This window comes from Bubalus bubalis, chromosome 1 (genome assembly GCF_019923935.1).
Source record: "Bubalus bubalis isolate 160015118507 breed Murrah chromosome 1, NDDB_SH_1, whole genome shotgun sequence".
Taxonomy (NCBI): Eukaryota; Metazoa; Chordata; class Mammalia; order Artiodactyla; family Bovidae; genus Bubalus; species Bubalus bubalis.
The window spans coordinates 87,200,612-87,218,376 of record NC_059157.1 but is presented as its reverse complement, the minus strand read 5'-3'; the positions used below and the strand labels follow the sequence as shown (position 1 = coordinate 87,218,376).

Below are 17,765 nucleotides of genomic sequence, written 5' to 3'. Positions count from 1 at the left end.
GAACCAATCTGTTGTTCCATGTCCAGTTCTAACAGTTGCTTCTTGACCTGCATACAGATTTCTCAAGAGGTAGGTAAGGTGGTCTGGTATTACCATGTCTTTAAGAATTTCCCACAGTTTGTGGTGACCCACACAGTCAAAGGCTTTGGCATAGTCAATAAAGCAGAAGTAGATATTTTTCTGGAACTCTCTTGCTTTATCGATGATCCAATGGATGCTAGCAATTTGATCTCTGGTTCCTCTGCCTTTTCTAAAACCAGCTTGAACATCTGGAAGTTCACAGTTCACGTACTGTTGAAGCCTGGCTTGGAGAATTTTAAGCATTAAAATTTTTATTAATTTAATGCTTAAAATCTCACACGCTTTACTAGTGTGTGAGATAAGTGCAATTATGCAGTAGTTTGAGCATTCTTTGGCATTGCCTTTCTTTGGGGTTGGTATGAAAACTGACTTTTCCAGTCCTGTGGCCATTGCTGAGTTTTCCAAATTTGCTGGCATATTGAGTATAGCACTTTCACAGCATCACCTTTTAGGATTTGAAATAGCTCAACTGGAATTCCATCACCTCCACTAGGTTTGTTTCCAGTGATGCTTCCTAAGGCCCACCTGACTTTGCATTCCAGGATGTCTGACTCTAGGTGAGTGATCAAACCATCATGGTTATCTGGGTCATGATGATCTTTATTGTATAATTCTTCTGTGTATTCTTGCCCCCTCTTCTTAATATCTTTTGCTTCTGTGTTAGGTCCATACCATTTCTGTCCTTTATTGTGCCCATCTTTGCATGATATGTTCCCTTGGTATCTCTAATTTTCTTCAAGAGATCTCTAGTCTTTCCCATTCTATTGTTTTCCTCTATTTCTTTGCATTGTTCACTGAGGAAGGCTTTCTTATCTCTCCTTGCTATTTGGAACTCTGCATTTAGATGGGTATATCTTGCTTTTTCTCCTTTGCCTTTTGCTTCTCTTCTTTCCTCAGCTATTTGTAAGGCTTCCTCAGAGAATCAGTTTGCCTTTCTGCATTACTTTTTCTTGGGGATGGTCTCAATCACTGCCTTCTGTACAGTACCATGAACCTCTGTCCATAGTTCTTCAGGCATTCTGTCTATCAGATATAATCCCTTGAATCTGTTTGTCACTCCCGCTGTATAATCATAAGAGATTTGATTTAGGTCATACCTGGATGGTCTAGTGGTTTTCCCTACTTTCTTCAATTTAACTCTGAATTTTGCAATGAGGAGGAGTTCATGATCTGAGCCAAAGTCAGCTCCCAGTCTTGTTTTTTCTGAGTGTATAGAGTTCCTCCATCTTTGGCTGAAAAGAATAAATTAAACTGATTTTGGTATCAACCATCTGGTGATGTCCATGTGTAGAGTCTTCTCTTGTGTTGTTGGAAGAGGGTGTTTGATATGACCAGTGTGTTCTCTTGGCAAAACTCTGTTAGCCTTTGCCCTGCTTCATTCTGTACTCCAAGGCCAAATTTGCCTATTACTCCAGGTATTACTTGACTTCCTACATTTGCATTCCAGTCTCCTATAATGAAAAGGACACCTTTTTTGGGTGTTAGTTCTAGAAGATTTTGTAGGTCTTCATAGAATCATTCAACTTCAGCTCCTTCAGGATTACTGGTTGGGGCAAGGACTTGGATTACTGTGATACTGAATGGTGTGCCTTGGAAACGGACAGAGATAATTCTGTATTTTTTTCAGATTGCAGCCAAGTACTGCATTTCAGACTCTTTTGTTGACTGTGAAGGCTACTCCATTTCTTCTAAGGGATTCTTGCTCATAGTGGTAGATATAATGGTCATCTGAGTTAAATATAGCCATTCCAGTTTGTTTTAGTTCACTGATTCCTAAAATGTTGATGTTCACCCTTGCCATCTCCTGTTTGCCCACTTCCAATTTACCTTGATTCATGGACGGGGGAGCCTGGTGGGCTGCCGTCTATGGGGTCACACAGAGTCGGCCACGACTGAAGTGACTTAGCAGCAGCATGGACCTAACATTCCAGGTTCCCATGCAATATTGTTCTTTAGCATTGGACATTACTTCACAACCAGTTACATCCACAACTGGGTGTTGTTTTTGCTTTGGCTCCAACTCTTCATTCTTTCTGGATTTATTTCTCTACTATTCTCCAGTAGCATATTGGGCACTTGCCAACCTGGGGAGTTCATCTTTCAGTGTCCTATCTTTTGCTTTTTCATACTGTTCATGGAGTTCTCAAGGCAGGAACACTGAAGTGGTTTGCCATTCCCTTCTCCAGTGGACACCGTTTTGTTGAAACTCTCCACCAAGAATTGTCTGTTTTGGTTCGCCCTACATGGCATGGCTCATAGTTTCATTGAGTTAGACAATGCTGTGGTCCATGTAATCAGTTTGATTAATTTTCTGTGTTTGTAGTTTTCATTCTGTCTGCCTTCTGATGGATAAGGATAAGAGACTTATGAAGCTTCCTGATGGGAGAGACTGACTGAGGGGGAAACTGCGTTCTGTTCTGATGGGCATGGCCATGCTCAGTAAATCTTTAACCCAATTTGATAGTTACATGTTTTATATGATACAGTTAATTCCTGGTTTTATCATGGTAGTCCTTGTGTCCCAGGCAAACTGTGATGGTTTATTACCTTCCACCTTATGTACTAGCATAGTGCAGGCAGAAAATGTGAGATTAGAGTCAGAGCACATGCTGCTGAAGACTTGCACTTTGGGCAAGTGCCCTATCATAACTCACTTACCTCACTGCTTCAGAGTCCTCATTTGTACACTATATACATTCCTCATTTGTGTATTTATACATAATAGTAACACCTCCATGTTCAGTCACATGAGACTGATTAAATCATAATGGAGGAGTTCAGTTCAGTTGCTCAGTCATGTCTGACTCTTTGCCACCCAATGGACTGTAGCACGCCAGGCCTCCCTGTCCATCACCAACTCCTGGAGTTTACTCAAACTCATGCCCATTGAGTCAGTGATGTCATTCCACCATCTCATCCTCTGTCATCCCCTTCTCCTTCTGCCTTCAATCTTTCCCAGCATCAGGGTCTTTTCTAGTGAGTCAGTTCTTCACATCAAGTGGCCAAGCTATAGGAGTTTCAGCTTCAGCATCAGTCCTTCCAATGAATATTCAGGACTGATTTCCTTTAGGATGGACTGGTTGGATCTTCTTGCAGTCCAAAGGACTTTCAAGATCTTCTCCAACACCACAGTTCAAAAGCATCAACCCTTTGGCACTCAACTTTCTTTATAGTGCAACTCTCGCATCCATACATGACTACTGGAAAAACCATAGCTTTAACTAGATGGAACTTTGTTGGCAAAGTAGTGTGTCTGCTTTTTAATATGCTGTCTAGGTTGGTTATAACTTTTCTTCCAAGGAGCAAGCGTCTTTTAATTTCATGGCTGCAGTCACCATTGGCAGTGATTTTGGAGTCCCGAAAAATAAAGTCAGCCACTGTTTCCACTGTTTCCCCATCTATTTCCCATGAAGTGATGGGACCAGATGCCATGATTTTAGTTTTCTGAATGTTGAGTTTTAAGGCAACATTTTCATTCTCCTCTTTCACTTTCATGAAGAGGCTTTTTAGTTCTTTTTTGCTTTCTGCCATAAGGGTGGTGGCATGTGCATATTTAAATATCATTCTACAATATAGAGTATCTGCATGAAGTAGATTCTTACTCCTATCTAAAAAGCCATCTTGTGTCTTCTGTACTCTCTTTGCAGATTTCTGCCCCTACCAATATATCTTAGGTTATTCTGGAATTAATTTTAATCTTAGAACTATTTGAAACTTCTAAATATATATAATAATTATTGTTAATTTCATTCAATGCTTTCTCTTAATTGCTTTACTTTGCTTTTAAAATTCAGAAGTGATCCAAATACCTTTGGATTAATGCTGAATAATAAATTATTTTATTCTGTTATAAAACAGTTGAGCAGAAATTAGGGTTTTTTTTTGCATTTATGAAAATAATATCACTTCTGGATTTGAGAGTAAGTCAAAGATATGAGGCTAAAGAAATGAAATATAATTTTCTTGACAGTTCCAGAAAGCAGTGGCATACCATCTGTATCAATTAACTTCAGTAATATTCAGTACTTTCTTTCCTTCCACTGGAAATTACATATGACTAAAAAGATGTCTCTTTAACTAGAAGTGTCTTGTTGACAATGAAAGTTAGTTACCACCAAAGATGTTTAATTTAGACTGTGGGTTCCAAAATAAGATACTAACCAGATTGTAAGATTTTAGTAACATTTGAATTAAGAATGGCTTTCTTGATTTTTTAGTACATCAGCACATATAAAAGTAATGTTATAATAATCATATTAAAAGCATATACATTGAAATTAGTTGATTTACGACTTTTAGATTTCCCTCTATTGTGAAAGAAATAATTGATTATATAATAATCAATAGTTTAATTAATATTGGGGTTTCCTGTGTGGCTCAATTGGTAAAGAACCCACCTGCAATGTAGGAGACATAAGAGACCCAAGTTTGATCCTTGGGTCAGGAAGTTCCCCTGGTGAAGGAAATGGCAACCCACTCTAGTATTCTTGTCTGGAGAATCCCATGGACAGAGGAGCCTGGTGGGCTACAATTCATGGGGTGCAAGAGTCGGACATGACACTAGGCAGCAATGAACAAAACGCACCAGAGAATCCTTATAAACTTGTAATACTGTGAAATGTTCAAAACATGAAAATGAAACTTATGCTAAGTTCAAAACAAAACTAAACTGCTTGTCAAATAAATAATTTCATATCACTTTTGTTCTTGGTTTATTTCTGTGAAAACTTTTTCTGTTTATAATTTAAAAATAGATACTACATCTAAATCAGAACATATGTAATAACAACTGACTTAAAAAATAAGTTTTTCAACGTGCTGGATATTGCTCTAAGAGTTGTACATGTGTTAACTCGTTTAATCCTCACGCCAGGACCTGCAGTGAGTGTAATCACTAGTTCAATCTAACAGATATGATTACGGATTCACTGAGAGTTGAAGGAACCTGTCCAAGGATACACACTGAGAAATTGGCAGAGCCAGGGCTTGCAGCCAGACAATCTGGCTTCAGAGTCTGAATGCCTGGCCATCTTGTCATACCCCCAAATGATATTTGGGTCTCCATTAGTAATTCAGAAAATATGAAACATTGCCCCAAATCTCTCTGTGCCTCATCTTAGAAACACATCCTGGAAATCCATTATGGACTATTCGCTGTATTGCTGCCAAAGATGTTTTGTCCTTGAAAAGTTCTAGGATTTTAAAGCCCCGTGAAGCCTTATGATAGTCTATATACAAAGGGAAGTGCATGCTAAGGAAACTCGTTGGGATAACCTGTAGATTTTGCTTCTCCCATCTCCTAAACATCAGTTTATGATAATGATCTGAAGTGTAATTTACAAAGGAACGTTTTAAGAAAGAGTCCTGAAGCTCTGAGAAAAAGATGTCATATTTTCCAGTAGTGTTTCAAAAGTCATGCTCTACACTGGCTTCAAAAGTGTGTTATAATTATATAAATGATCAAATATTCAGTCTTTTGGTCTTTTATATGATTCACTAATCAAAAGAAAATCAACAGAAAATTTAAAAGTCAAACAAACTTCTGCACAGGATATATTTAATCTTAACTGTATTGGTTATTTATGGTGAGATTTTAATTATAATGGAGAAAACATTGTTAAATGAATCAGTGCTTTCTTGCTCAGTAGTGTCCGATTCTTTGCAACCCTATGGACTGTAGCCAGGCTCCTCTGTCCATGGGATTCTCCTGGCAAGAATACTGGAGTGGATTGCCATGCCCACCTGCAGAGGAACTTCCTGACCTAGGGATTGAACCTGCATCTCCTGAGGCTCCTATATTGCAGGTGGATTCTTCACCACTGAGTCATCAGGAAAATCCAAATGACTCATATATATGATGTAAATTAAACTACCAGCTACTTTTATTTTTTCACCCTCAGGAAAGTTACTACTTACTTTTTAATCTTTTCTGCAACTCTTACAAATAATTTAAAATTTTTTTAATGATCAATTTTGTTAAGCACATTTCTGTAAGACCTCTGTGTATAGAACTATAAAAAGCTAACACTGTGCCACAGGGCAACTTCCACTGTGCTTTGTTCTATAATGCAAGAGAACAAAAGCTGAGATGAAATGTGTTTTACAACAGGGCTGGTCTTTCCCCACCTTTCTATGTTCCAAAGTGGCCCAGCAGCCCAGGAGAGCAAGCATGGTGCTCTGTGGGAAGGCAAGAAGCATTTACGCAGCTCTGTTTCTTTTATTTTGCATTAAGGTGAAAACACCAATACAACAATCCCAATCGAAACACAAAGATTAAACACTAACTCACATGGAGATTAAGCTTTAGCAGACTGTGCAAAATTTTTCAGAATGTTTCTTTCTGAAAAGAAAACGGTTCTTGGATGAATCTTTTGAAAGTGTTAATAGTGTCTTTGAATTGGACCAAAATAGATGGTACAGTTTGTAATAATAAAACACGAACATCTCTAGGGCGTCGATATATGTTCTCAACTGAGAATTTAAACTGTCATATATATAAAGTCTGGATTTTTAAGAAACTTATTCAAATTGAAACTTATTCAAATAGTATTTAGAGAAAAAAAGCATTATGCCAATTAGAAAGCAGAGCTAAAGTCAAAGGCTAAAACTATTTAAGGAATCTGAAAATAGAAAAGTACAAACAACTAGTAAAGTACATCTGGAGATTACTTAAAGTCTCCTTTAAGATTTTTCATGTCTTTCTGACAGGAAAAAACAATTGGAACTATCTTTGAAAATGTTCCAAAGAAAGTGAAAGTGAAAGTCACTCAGTCGTGTCTGACTCTTTAGATCCCATGGCCTATAGAGTCCATAGAATTCTCCAGGCAGAATACTGGAGTGGGTAGCCTTTCCCTTCTCCAGGGGATCTTCCCAAACCAGGGATCAAACCCAGGTCTCCCACATTGCAGGTGGATTCTTTACCAGCTGAGCCACAAGGGAAGCCTGTAAATGTTCAAGTTTGATACCAAATGCACCCTGGGCTTTGTTTCTTTTTCTTTTAAATGCACTGTCAATCTTACATGAAGATGCTGCTGCTCATGATGTCAGTGAAACAGAACTTTACATATAGAATATTAAGTTTTTAATAATCTGAAATTCTTCATTGATGGACCTCAAGGGGAGCCAGAGACTTCCTAAAATTACATACAAACATTTATTTATATGAGTATATATCCATTTTCTTGGAAAAGAGAGTCTGTTATTTTTGGCCAGAAAAAAAGTATACTCCATAAAGAATATGAGTCTGTGAACTGTACCACAACATCAGGATCATCTAACGATAGGAGTCCTTAAACCCACAGACTGTGCAACAGATTAAAGTTTTTATAGACTGAATGATACTTGAAGGTTTGAATTACACCTTCATTTTATATATATTCCCATCCTGACTTTTCTTTGTCCAAATGATATCTTCAAGTTGTCATCCATAAATTTTAAATCATTTTCTAACCTTTTGTGTATTTCTCCTCAGGAAAGTCAAAGAACCAAAAGATGACATACATACTCTTTGGAACTCACTGACCTTAAGCAACAGAGGAAGCAGACCAAACACAAATCTTAATGTTATCTGGCTAACCTTTCTTGCACTGGTTTTGGAATAGTTAGAATAGAAAAAGGAGTCCAAAATGGCAGTGGCTAAAAGATAGACAAAGAAAGGTGAAAAGCCCGTGAAAAGGGAACAAAGGAAGAATTCGTGGACCAGAGTGAGAACCTCAGGTGAAATAAACAGGTCCCCTTCCTGGCTAGCTCTAGTTTGCCTAGGGCAGGCCAGGTGGGAGGAGCCAAAACATATTAAAAAAGGGAGCCAAGATCGGCTGACGCTTCTCCTGTGAGGTCAGCTCATCTTCATGCGTGGGGATGGATTTTCTTTACCAAATAAAACTCTGAGCTGTAATGAAGCTGTAACACTGGTCCACAATTTTAAATCTTTGTTGCAGTGAGACAGAACTGAGGAAATTACGCTGTCTCCTAACATATCAATATATGCCAAAAAGTGTTTTTAAATAATTCTAACCTAGCAATAACAGTGTTGCAAACACTGTTGTTTAAGGGGGGTGTTTACATATGTTTAAAATTAAAGTGTTTTCATATGTTTAACTAGAAATACGCTTACTCCTTGGAAGGAAAGTTATGACCAACCTAGATAGCATATTCAAAAGCAGAGACATTACTTTGCTAACAAAGGTTCGTCTAGTCAAGGCTATGGTTTTTCCTGTGGTCATGTATGGATGTGAGAGTTGGACTGTGAAGAAGGTTGAGCACCGAAGAATTGATGCTTTTGAACTGTGGTGTTGGAGAAGACTCTTGAGAGTCCCTTGGACTGCAAGGAGATCCAACCAGTCCATTCTGAAGGCGATCAGCCCTGGGATTTCTTTGGAAGGAATGATGCTAAAGCTGAAACTCCAATACTTTGGCTACCTTCTGCAAAGAGTTGACTCATTGGAAAAGACTGTGATGCTGGGAGGGACTGGGGGCAAGAGGAGAAGGGGATGACAGAGGATGAGATGGCTGGATGGCATCACTGACTTGATGGACGTGAGCCTGAGTGAACTCCGGGAGTTGGTGATGGACAGGGAGGCCTGCCTGCTGCGATTCATGGGGTTGCAAAGAGTTGGACACGACTGAGCGACTGATCTGATCTGATTTGATCTGAACTAGAAATACAGTCACTCATGTCACCTTTCTTGTGCTTCTGTCAGCGGGGTGTGTTCTCTTTGTCATTTAATCAGTGACCTTCTCTTCTCTATACCTTTCCTCAAATCTGAAATAGAATAATCTTGGTCTTTTCCCTGATCCTACCTCAGAGTCCCTATCCTAGTTTCAAATAGTTGCAGTTTACAGAATTTCCTTTTAAAGTCTGGAGTTGAATAAACTTTCAAGGAGGAGCATTGTCTAGGAGACATAACTGTGCAGAAGAGTATTGAGGGGCTTACTGGGGCTTGAATCATACACATTGCAAGGAATAAAGAAACCAGGAATTAGGAATCAAGATGAAGTTTTCTCTTACCACACACAAATTCAAAATTTGCACTTTGAATCATTTATTCAGGATTTTACTTTGCACATTTAATCTAATTTAATTTATTCCTATTATAATTAGCTCTTGGTTTAAGTAGGTACAAACAAAAACACTCATTCACATACATATTATTCAGGGTAATTGGCAACATTTTTAGCCACAGAAATATATAAAATACACACCCTTCAACCAAAAAAGAGTTTGTTTCCTGCCCCCCCAAAGACTTCTACTTGAACTGTAAACCAACATCTCATATCTTTTATGTATATTTATTACAACAGTATTTGTTAAACATAAAGAAATTTGCCATAAATACTACCAAAAAATATAAAAAGAATAATCATCCACAGGAGAACTGTAGCAAGTAGAAATTTTGTCAAATGTGATTAAGTTTTAAATATCCAATTGTAGACTGAAAACAAAGGTACTAATTTTTTTTTTTTAGGATGCCTGAACATATAAAGAAATGGAACAGTTTATTTTGATTTTTCTAAACTTCAGTTTGATTGTATTTAAAAGATATATACTTTTCCATTGTTGATTTCCCTTGATAAACTGAGTTCATACCAATTTTTCTTAACTTACTGTATATTCCTTCAAAGCCTGCCATCCAGTCTTATATATTTACATAATGCCTTTCTGCAGTACTCTTATGCATCAAAATCTGATAATATAATATTCACTAGATCCTAGAGTCTCTGCCACTCAACCTTACTTATTTTTCCTGGCTTATTTCTAATATCTAAACTATATGCCTTCTCAATAAAATTTTTTTGACAGGATAATAGTGCATGCGATATTTGCCCTGACTCCATATAGGATTTCACATGAAATATGGAAAGGAAAATACTGATAATCATTGATAACATACTTCAAAGACATTTTAATATTGGCTTGGCACTGTACATCCTTTGCTATAGAAATGGTCTAGTTGGATCTGTTATTGGTTTATAGAAACTTGAATTGTGAATTCATGTCTTAACAATTACTTTCAGGAGACAGCAGTGAGGATATGAAAAAGTCTGGTTACTTGAGTAAAAGGCTCATCCAAACCTCTTTCCAAAGGCAAAAAATAAATGATATTAAATATTACTATTAATCATATACCTAATGATTAACCTTAGATATGCAGATGACACCACCCTCATGGCAGAAAGCAAAGAGGAACTAAAGACCCTCTTGATGAAAGTGAAAGAGGAGAGTGAAAAAGCTGGCTTAAAACTCAACATTCAAAAAATGAAGATCATGGCATCTGGTCCTATCACTTCATGGCAAGTAGATGGGGGAACAATGAAAACAGTGACAGATTTTATTTTTTTTTGGGGGGGGGGCTCCAAAATCACTGCAGATGGTGACCACAGCCATGAAATTAAAGGACACTTGCTCCTTGGAAGAAAAGCAATGATGAACCTAGACAGCATATTAAAAAGCAGACACATTACTTTACCAGCAAAGCTCTGTCTAGTCAAAGGTATTGTTTTTCCAGTAGTCATGCATGGATGTGAGAGTTGGACTATAAAGAAAGCTGAGCACCAAAGACTTGATGCTTTTGAACTGTGGTGTTGGAGAAGACTCTTGAGAGTCCTTGGACAGCAACGAGATCCAACCAGTCAATCCTAAAGGAGACCAGTCCTGGGAGTTCATTGGAAGGACTGATGCTGAGGCTGAAGCTTCAATATTTTAGCCACCTGATGTGAAGAACTGACTCGCTGGAAAAGACCCTGATGTTGGAGAAGTTTGAAGGCAGAAGGGGAAGGGGAGGACAGGATGAGATGGTTGGATGGCATCACTGACTCAATGGACATTAGTTTGAGCAAGCTCTGGGAGTTGGTGATGGACAGGGAAGCCTGGCATGCTGCAGTCCATGGGGTTGCAAAGAGTCAGACACGAATGAGTGACTGAACTGAATTGCTATACCTAATAATTGCAAGTCTGGTGTTTGAGTCCTCATGTGTTCACAGTTGTTTTTTAAACTGACTCAGAGTAAACAGACAGGAAGTCTCACAAAATTGGCAAAGCAAGGTGAAAAAAGCTATTTACCCCATCATTTACCTTGATTCTAACATATGGCATGCAATGGAGAAAAACTCAAGTTCAGTTCAGTTCAGTCACTCAGTCGTGTTCGACTCTTTGAGACCCCATGAACCGCAGCACGCCAGGCCTCCCTGTCCATCACCAACTCCCAGAGTCCATACAAACCCATGTCCATTGAGTCGGTGATTCCATGCAACCAGGTAAAAATCTCAAAAAAGGTGTTTTATATATAGCATTATATTTAAAGCATAGGTAGACAAACTGAGATGGTGTTTCAGAAGAATATCCCCTCAACAATTAAAGAGCTTCCAAACTAACCACAAAGGAAGTATTAGGAAGACCTTCAACAATGATTTTTTTCTTTTAGAATTTATCTATTTCTAAATTCCACATGTAGACTGCTTTCTGTGATTGCTGTTTTCTGGACTTTACTCATAATTAAAAAAGCTTCTTAGTTTAAGGTATATATCTAGGTTTGGCCTAGAATCTAACCTCTATATATATGAATTATTTCATTAATGAAAAATAGCATCAAGTCTTCCACAATGACACTGTTAGAAAAGTGTAAGGTAGATTTTTTGAGCTAATCATAGTCAACCTCAACCTAAGGTATTACCTTCTGAGCATAATGGATATGCCTTTATATTTTATAAATAAGTTTTCAAGGTACATTGTAATGTTTGGATCTTATGTAAATTTAAGATGTCACCTGATGTCAGAGTTATTGCTGTAACTTTGGACAGAAAATTGGACCAGTGCATCTTCCAAATATTATTGCATCATCATTATTAGTGAATAATTCTATTTCTCAACAACTTCATTACTCTGATTTTCTCTGTTTATTGTAAGCATATGAAACCATCAAAAGTGTAAAGGTAGAGTCTGTCATAAGGTGAGTCATCAGTCTAAGACCCTATGAATAATCAGTACACTATGGCATACAAAATGTTCTGTCTCACTTTCAAATACTGTTTGACCACAGAAATAGATCAAAGGAATAACTAGGTGGAGCAAAGAGACCAACTTTATCATTGTAGATTATACATGGATGACGTATTTCCAAGAAGGATATTAATTCAAGGAGATAGAATTTGAATTTAATAGGGAGGAATACAATGGGGAAGCGTTTGATTAAAAAAAATATAAATTGACTTATGTCTTTTTATAATTATTTTTCCTTTCTTTCCCCATCCACTTTGCTTGTGTTAGCTCCCCTCCCCACTCTTCCTGCCTTCTCTCCTGGGATTTTCTTGCTTCACTGAGTGACTACTATTTGAAAAGCACCGCAATAACATATGAATATATTTGGTATTCAATTTTCAGCCCATCACTTCCTGGTATTTTTCTCTATTTGAAACTAAGAATAATAACCCTTTACTACAACCCTTATAGAAATGAGAAAGGTCATATAAACAATTGACAGCCATTACATAAATACAGATTTCAGACTAGTCTGCTTTCTGGTTCTCATGATTCAGTGATTCTTTTATTATTAGTGTAAAAACATTGCAAAAATATTATTCCTTAATAGAACAGTGTGACATGAATGCAAATAACCTATTTTATACAAGGCATAATCATGTATCTCACTTAAATTTGATTAAGGAAGTAATTGGGAACTAAATTAGTATCATAATTAGAACAGATTTTCTGATTCTTTGAATGACATAGTGAATATCTATGAGACCCTGAAAGTTCTGTGACATATAACCAATTGGTAGAAAGAAAATTAATTTCTGCCCAGTAGTCATCAACCTCTGGCCAGCTTTTTAAAAGTACCATGATACAGGTTAAAGGAAGGAGTGCTTTGTGTCCTCAAATGGTGTCTTAAACCCAAGGAGTCACTCAGCTAGTAGGTAGCAGATAAATAGCTTAGCTTTTTCCTTTTTAACATGAAACGATAAAAACTTCTCATGATCGTTGCTTCACCCTTCTTTACACACAATTATACAGCAAATTCTTGGGAAATAAACTATAGCTGAATGAAAGAAGATAAAATTACCTTTGAAATCATAGCATGATTACTGAAAAATACCAGAGAAAGTATACAGGGATCACTTATCAAAGTGATATAAGCCAGAAAAAGTCAGTTCAGTTTATTTCACTTTGGGGGAATAGGAACAAGTTTAGATCTATAATTTTTTTTATGAAGCAATTTTGTTATACCTGATTTGTATGTAAGTAATGAAAACTGAACTGTTTTATCTCCCATGAAGGCTGGAGGCGAATTTGGCTGAAAGCTTAGATGAACAGAGTGCTAGTGTTCTTCTAGATTCCTCTCTGGAAAGTTGTTTTTGTGTATGTGTTATAGAAACACTATCTTGCTTCTATCATTCTCAGTGGCTAAATGACAAGGGTTATCACTTTTACCAGTAATGTTGAACAATTCAAGTCTCTACTGAAGTTCATATTGTCATTTCTGCCAAACATACCTAAATCCACCAAGATTTGTCATTAAGAGTTAAAGATTAAACTATCAAACTACAAATCATCCGTTCATCTCTCCAATTCCAATCGGTGAAATCTTAATAATATATATGAAAGCTACATTTTTTATATTTGCAGTTAACTCTGAGAGCTCAGTTTATATAGACTTCTATTTCTAATTTTTTGCAACATTACCATCACTACCACCACCACCACCACCAACAACAATAAAATTTCTATGCAACTGATACCACTTTGTTCTAGAGAGAAAAAAAGGGTGGCATCACACTCATGAGAATAAAAATTGCTAATTTTTGTTTCATATAATTTTGGTCCCTACTTTATCCATGGCATTGTTGGCCACTTCAGTAATTATCCAATGATAAAACCAAATGACATGGAAGCATACTATGGTTTGTTACTTTTTGTAGGAAAGAGTAATTGAAAGTAGGCAAGGGTAATTGAAAGGCAAATGAAAAAAGTCAGTGTAATAATTTTAGGCATTGATGGCATAATTTTGCTAAGAAAAGTAAGAAATTTGCATGATGAGATTTTGTTTCCATTTTATTCCCTAGTTTTTCAAATGCTCTCATTATTTGGCTGGCTGGATCACCCTTGTGAAAATATAGGATCATTACCATAATTAGTAGCATAGTATTATCTATGATACAAAAAACACAAGAATTATGATAAAAATTCAAGGATCAATATCCTAATTCCATTTTTCTAAACACATGTAAAATGGACTTGCATGCTTCATGTAAAAGGGAGGAAGAAAGCTGGATATTTTACAAAATAACAATAATAACACAATTTATGATTATCATAATACTAAGGATAATGGATAATGGATAAGGATAATACAAAGTGATTTACTAAATTTTGAAATTATATTTTAAAAGATTCAATATCTTATATTTTGTTATTCTTCTTTGATAAAATATGGTTTTGGTCAGATTGATATTTCTAGGGAAAACTGTGCATTAATTTTCTTACTCAGAATTGTCTTTTTGTTAATGTTAAATGTCGCATTTGCTACTTTCTCACTTTTTTTCAAATCATTTTTCTTTAGTGAAATTGAACTTTATTTAAATCTCTGTAAACTATAAATACAGAATTATTTTTCAGTTAATTAAACTGTTTTAAATTCTCTTTTCTAGCCAATTCCAAGTGGTAAAGTGGCTTAAATTCGACCTTGTTTTATTCTTGAGTTACAAATTTGGGACCTGAATCTCTTGTTTTTATTTATGAAAAATCTTCCCTAGAAGAAAGAGGCAGCACTATACTGATCAGATGCTCAGTTTAGAGATCCTTCTTCCACTTCCTTTACATTATTCTTGGAGCATTATGCATCACAAATGTGGTTTCTTCATCTATTAATCAAAAAGCCACTTGCACTTCTGTTCAACAATATATTTCAGAAATATTTATTTCTGTATTGTGGGTGTGTCAATTGTAAGCACAGTTCTACTGCTGTGTCTGGTGGCAGAAAACTTCACCTGAAATACCTACCAGCAGGAATCCTGGGGGGCAAAGATCCTCCCCCTGGCGCTGGATGCGGGGCCTGGAGGCTATTTAAAAACCCTGCTCTCAGGAAGCTGGGGCAGAACGTTTCCACCCCAATGGCCGGGAAGGATCCTTTTAAGAGATAAAAATGGACATTAATCAAAAAATCTTCTTTGTGGAAAAGCTGTTGATCATTTAGCTGGAACAAAACCTACAATCAACAAAGACATCAAACCTTACAAGGAAGTTATGTAATTATAAGGAATGGAATGCATTTTTGTTCATAAATTTATGAAATAAACCTAGTTTTTTGAAAAGAAAGTTGGAAAATCACATGGACGGAGGAGTCTGGTAGGCTGCAGTCCATGGGGTCGCTAGAGTCGGACAGGACTGAGCGACTTCACTTTCACTTTTCACTTTCATGCATTGGAGAAGGAGATGGCAACCCACTCCAGTGTTCTTGCCTGGAGAATCCCAGGGACGGGAAGCCTGGTGGGCTGCCGTCTGTGGGGTCGCACAGAGTCGGACACGACTGAAGCGACGCAGCAGCAGCAGTTACAATCAAAGAGGGTTAGAAGAACCAGAATACCAAGATAAATTTCTAAACCTACATTTGACAAAGGGGATATAAATGTTATTGATGTTGCCTGTGTACAGAATTCACCTCCACATGCGATAGAGATATGCAGAAAATAGCTACAATAGGCCTGAGACGTGTGCTGCCCTATGAGGAGTGGTACCTCACTTCAGGTGTACCAGTGTGAGAGCCTAAAATTAAGAAGACTTTTATACCATACAATAATCACATACATTTTTGAAATAGTGGTAAGAAAAACAACATACACATTTCTTAATTTGCTTCATTCTTATTTTTCTTAATTAGGGACCAGACATAAGAGTTTGCAAAGGTAGAACCACACGCTTTTTCATTTTTAAGAATGCTATTGAGAAAGAAACAAGAAAAAGTAAACTACTTAGAAGTTTATTCATAAAATAATATAATGAATCACAGACGAAAAGAATGTCAGAGCTACAAAGGACTTCAGAGATCATCCAGTCAAAAACTCCATGTTTTACAGACCAAGAACTGAGGACTGGGGTGGGAAACTGATATCACACAGCTGGTGGACTCCCAGGACAAAGTCTTTACACTAAAGATTAAAAATAAATAATGAGCCATTTCCTATTCGGAAGATCATGATCTCCTGATTGTGAATTAGAAACCTAGCACTTTGGAATAGTGGCATTACAACTTGGTGTCTCAAGGACCTAAAGGACACTAAAATCATTCAGAAGAAAGTATAATATAACTGCAATATTAGTGCATTGGTAACTGATATGGTACATGTAAGTTTAAATCACAATAATACCCTAAAATCAAGTTACCCTGGTGGTTGTAAGAAACACATCTCATTCGAGACCCCTGAAACCCTCATCAGGAACAGCAGTTTTCCTGTGTAGTGACCTGGGATCTCTCCTTCCACAAGTTCAAATTTAGAAAGTGCCATATTTTTGAAAAGGACCTCCCAAGTGGCCCTAGTGGTAAAAAACCTGCCTGGCAAAGGCGGAGATGTAAAATATGCATGTTTGATCCCTGGGTCGGGAAGATCCCCTGGAGTAGGAAATGGCAACCCACTCCAGTATTCTTGCCTGGGAAATCCCATGGACAGAGGAACCTGGTGGGCCATAGTCCATGGGGTGCCCCAGTCAGACATGACTGAAGGGACTTAGTGCACATGCACATATTTTTGAAAAGACTTCACTCTGTTCTTTGATACAAACTTTACCCCTAAAATAAGTTAAAATTTTGATTTTTCTTTTAACTTTAATTTAGGGAATTTGATCACAGAGGTCTACAAATGGAGTGACAGCTAGTGCTTTATATTTTATATCTTGAACATACGCACATACTAAGTCATTTTTATCCAGAGGAACAGGTATCAGGCAGACCTTATTAACATGAGCTATGGAAAGCGCTGCCTTGCCTCTTTTTAATATTAATCAAAGTCTTTCTTCTTTAGCAGCCTATTTTCTTAGAATTAACAGCTTTTTTAAGTACTTTGAACTCTTATGACATAAGATTGTTTTTTAAAAAATTTGGAAATAAGACAAAGACGCACACTGGAATTTGCAGTTGGGGTTGTCATGAACAGCTGTGGTTAAAAACAGTACGTGAAACTCCGGCCCCCTGAGGAGGTGCCCATCACCCTGAATTTGAGGCTAGCTTTCTTTGAATGATCAGAGGTTAAAGCGTCTGCTTGCAATGCGGGAGACCTGGGTTCAATCCCTGGGTGGGGAAGATCCCCTGGAGAAGGAAATGGCAACCCACTCCAGTATTCTTGCCTGGAGAATCCCAAGGACAGAGGAGCCTGGTGGGCTACAGTCCACCGGGTTGCAGAGTCTGACACAACTGAGCGACTTTACTTACTTACTTTCTTTAACTAGGATTAAAGGGATCTGGTATACCGTACTCTATGTATCTTGCTGCTATGGAGGAAGTTGTTGCTAAAGAAAAAGCAGCATTTCTCAGATCTTTAGAGATTTTTTTTTTTTTTTTTTTTTTACAAAAGAACAAAGTTATAATGAAAGCTTTAATGGTTGAGGCCTATAGATTGTGCATTGGATTAAAGAAAGCATAGAGAGAGTGTCATATACTGTGAATAAATTGGTTTTGTTGTGGATTCTATGGAGCTTTAGT

General features: G+C 37.2%; 1 protein-coding gene across 2 annotated transcripts in view; it reads right to left on the bottom strand.

Moving 5' to 3' along the window:
- Positions 1-17,765, bottom strand: part of EPHA6 (EPH receptor A6) — a 1,039,321-nt gene that overhangs the window by 148,819 nt on the left and 872,737 nt on the right. For both annotated transcript variants that reach the window (XM_025282417.3, XM_025282425.3), the window contains one exon: positions 15,074-15,199. In XM_025282417.3, coding sequence (XP_025138202.1) covers positions 15,074-15,199 — 126 coding nt within the window. The remainder of the gene's footprint in view (positions 1-15,073; positions 15,200-17,765) is intronic.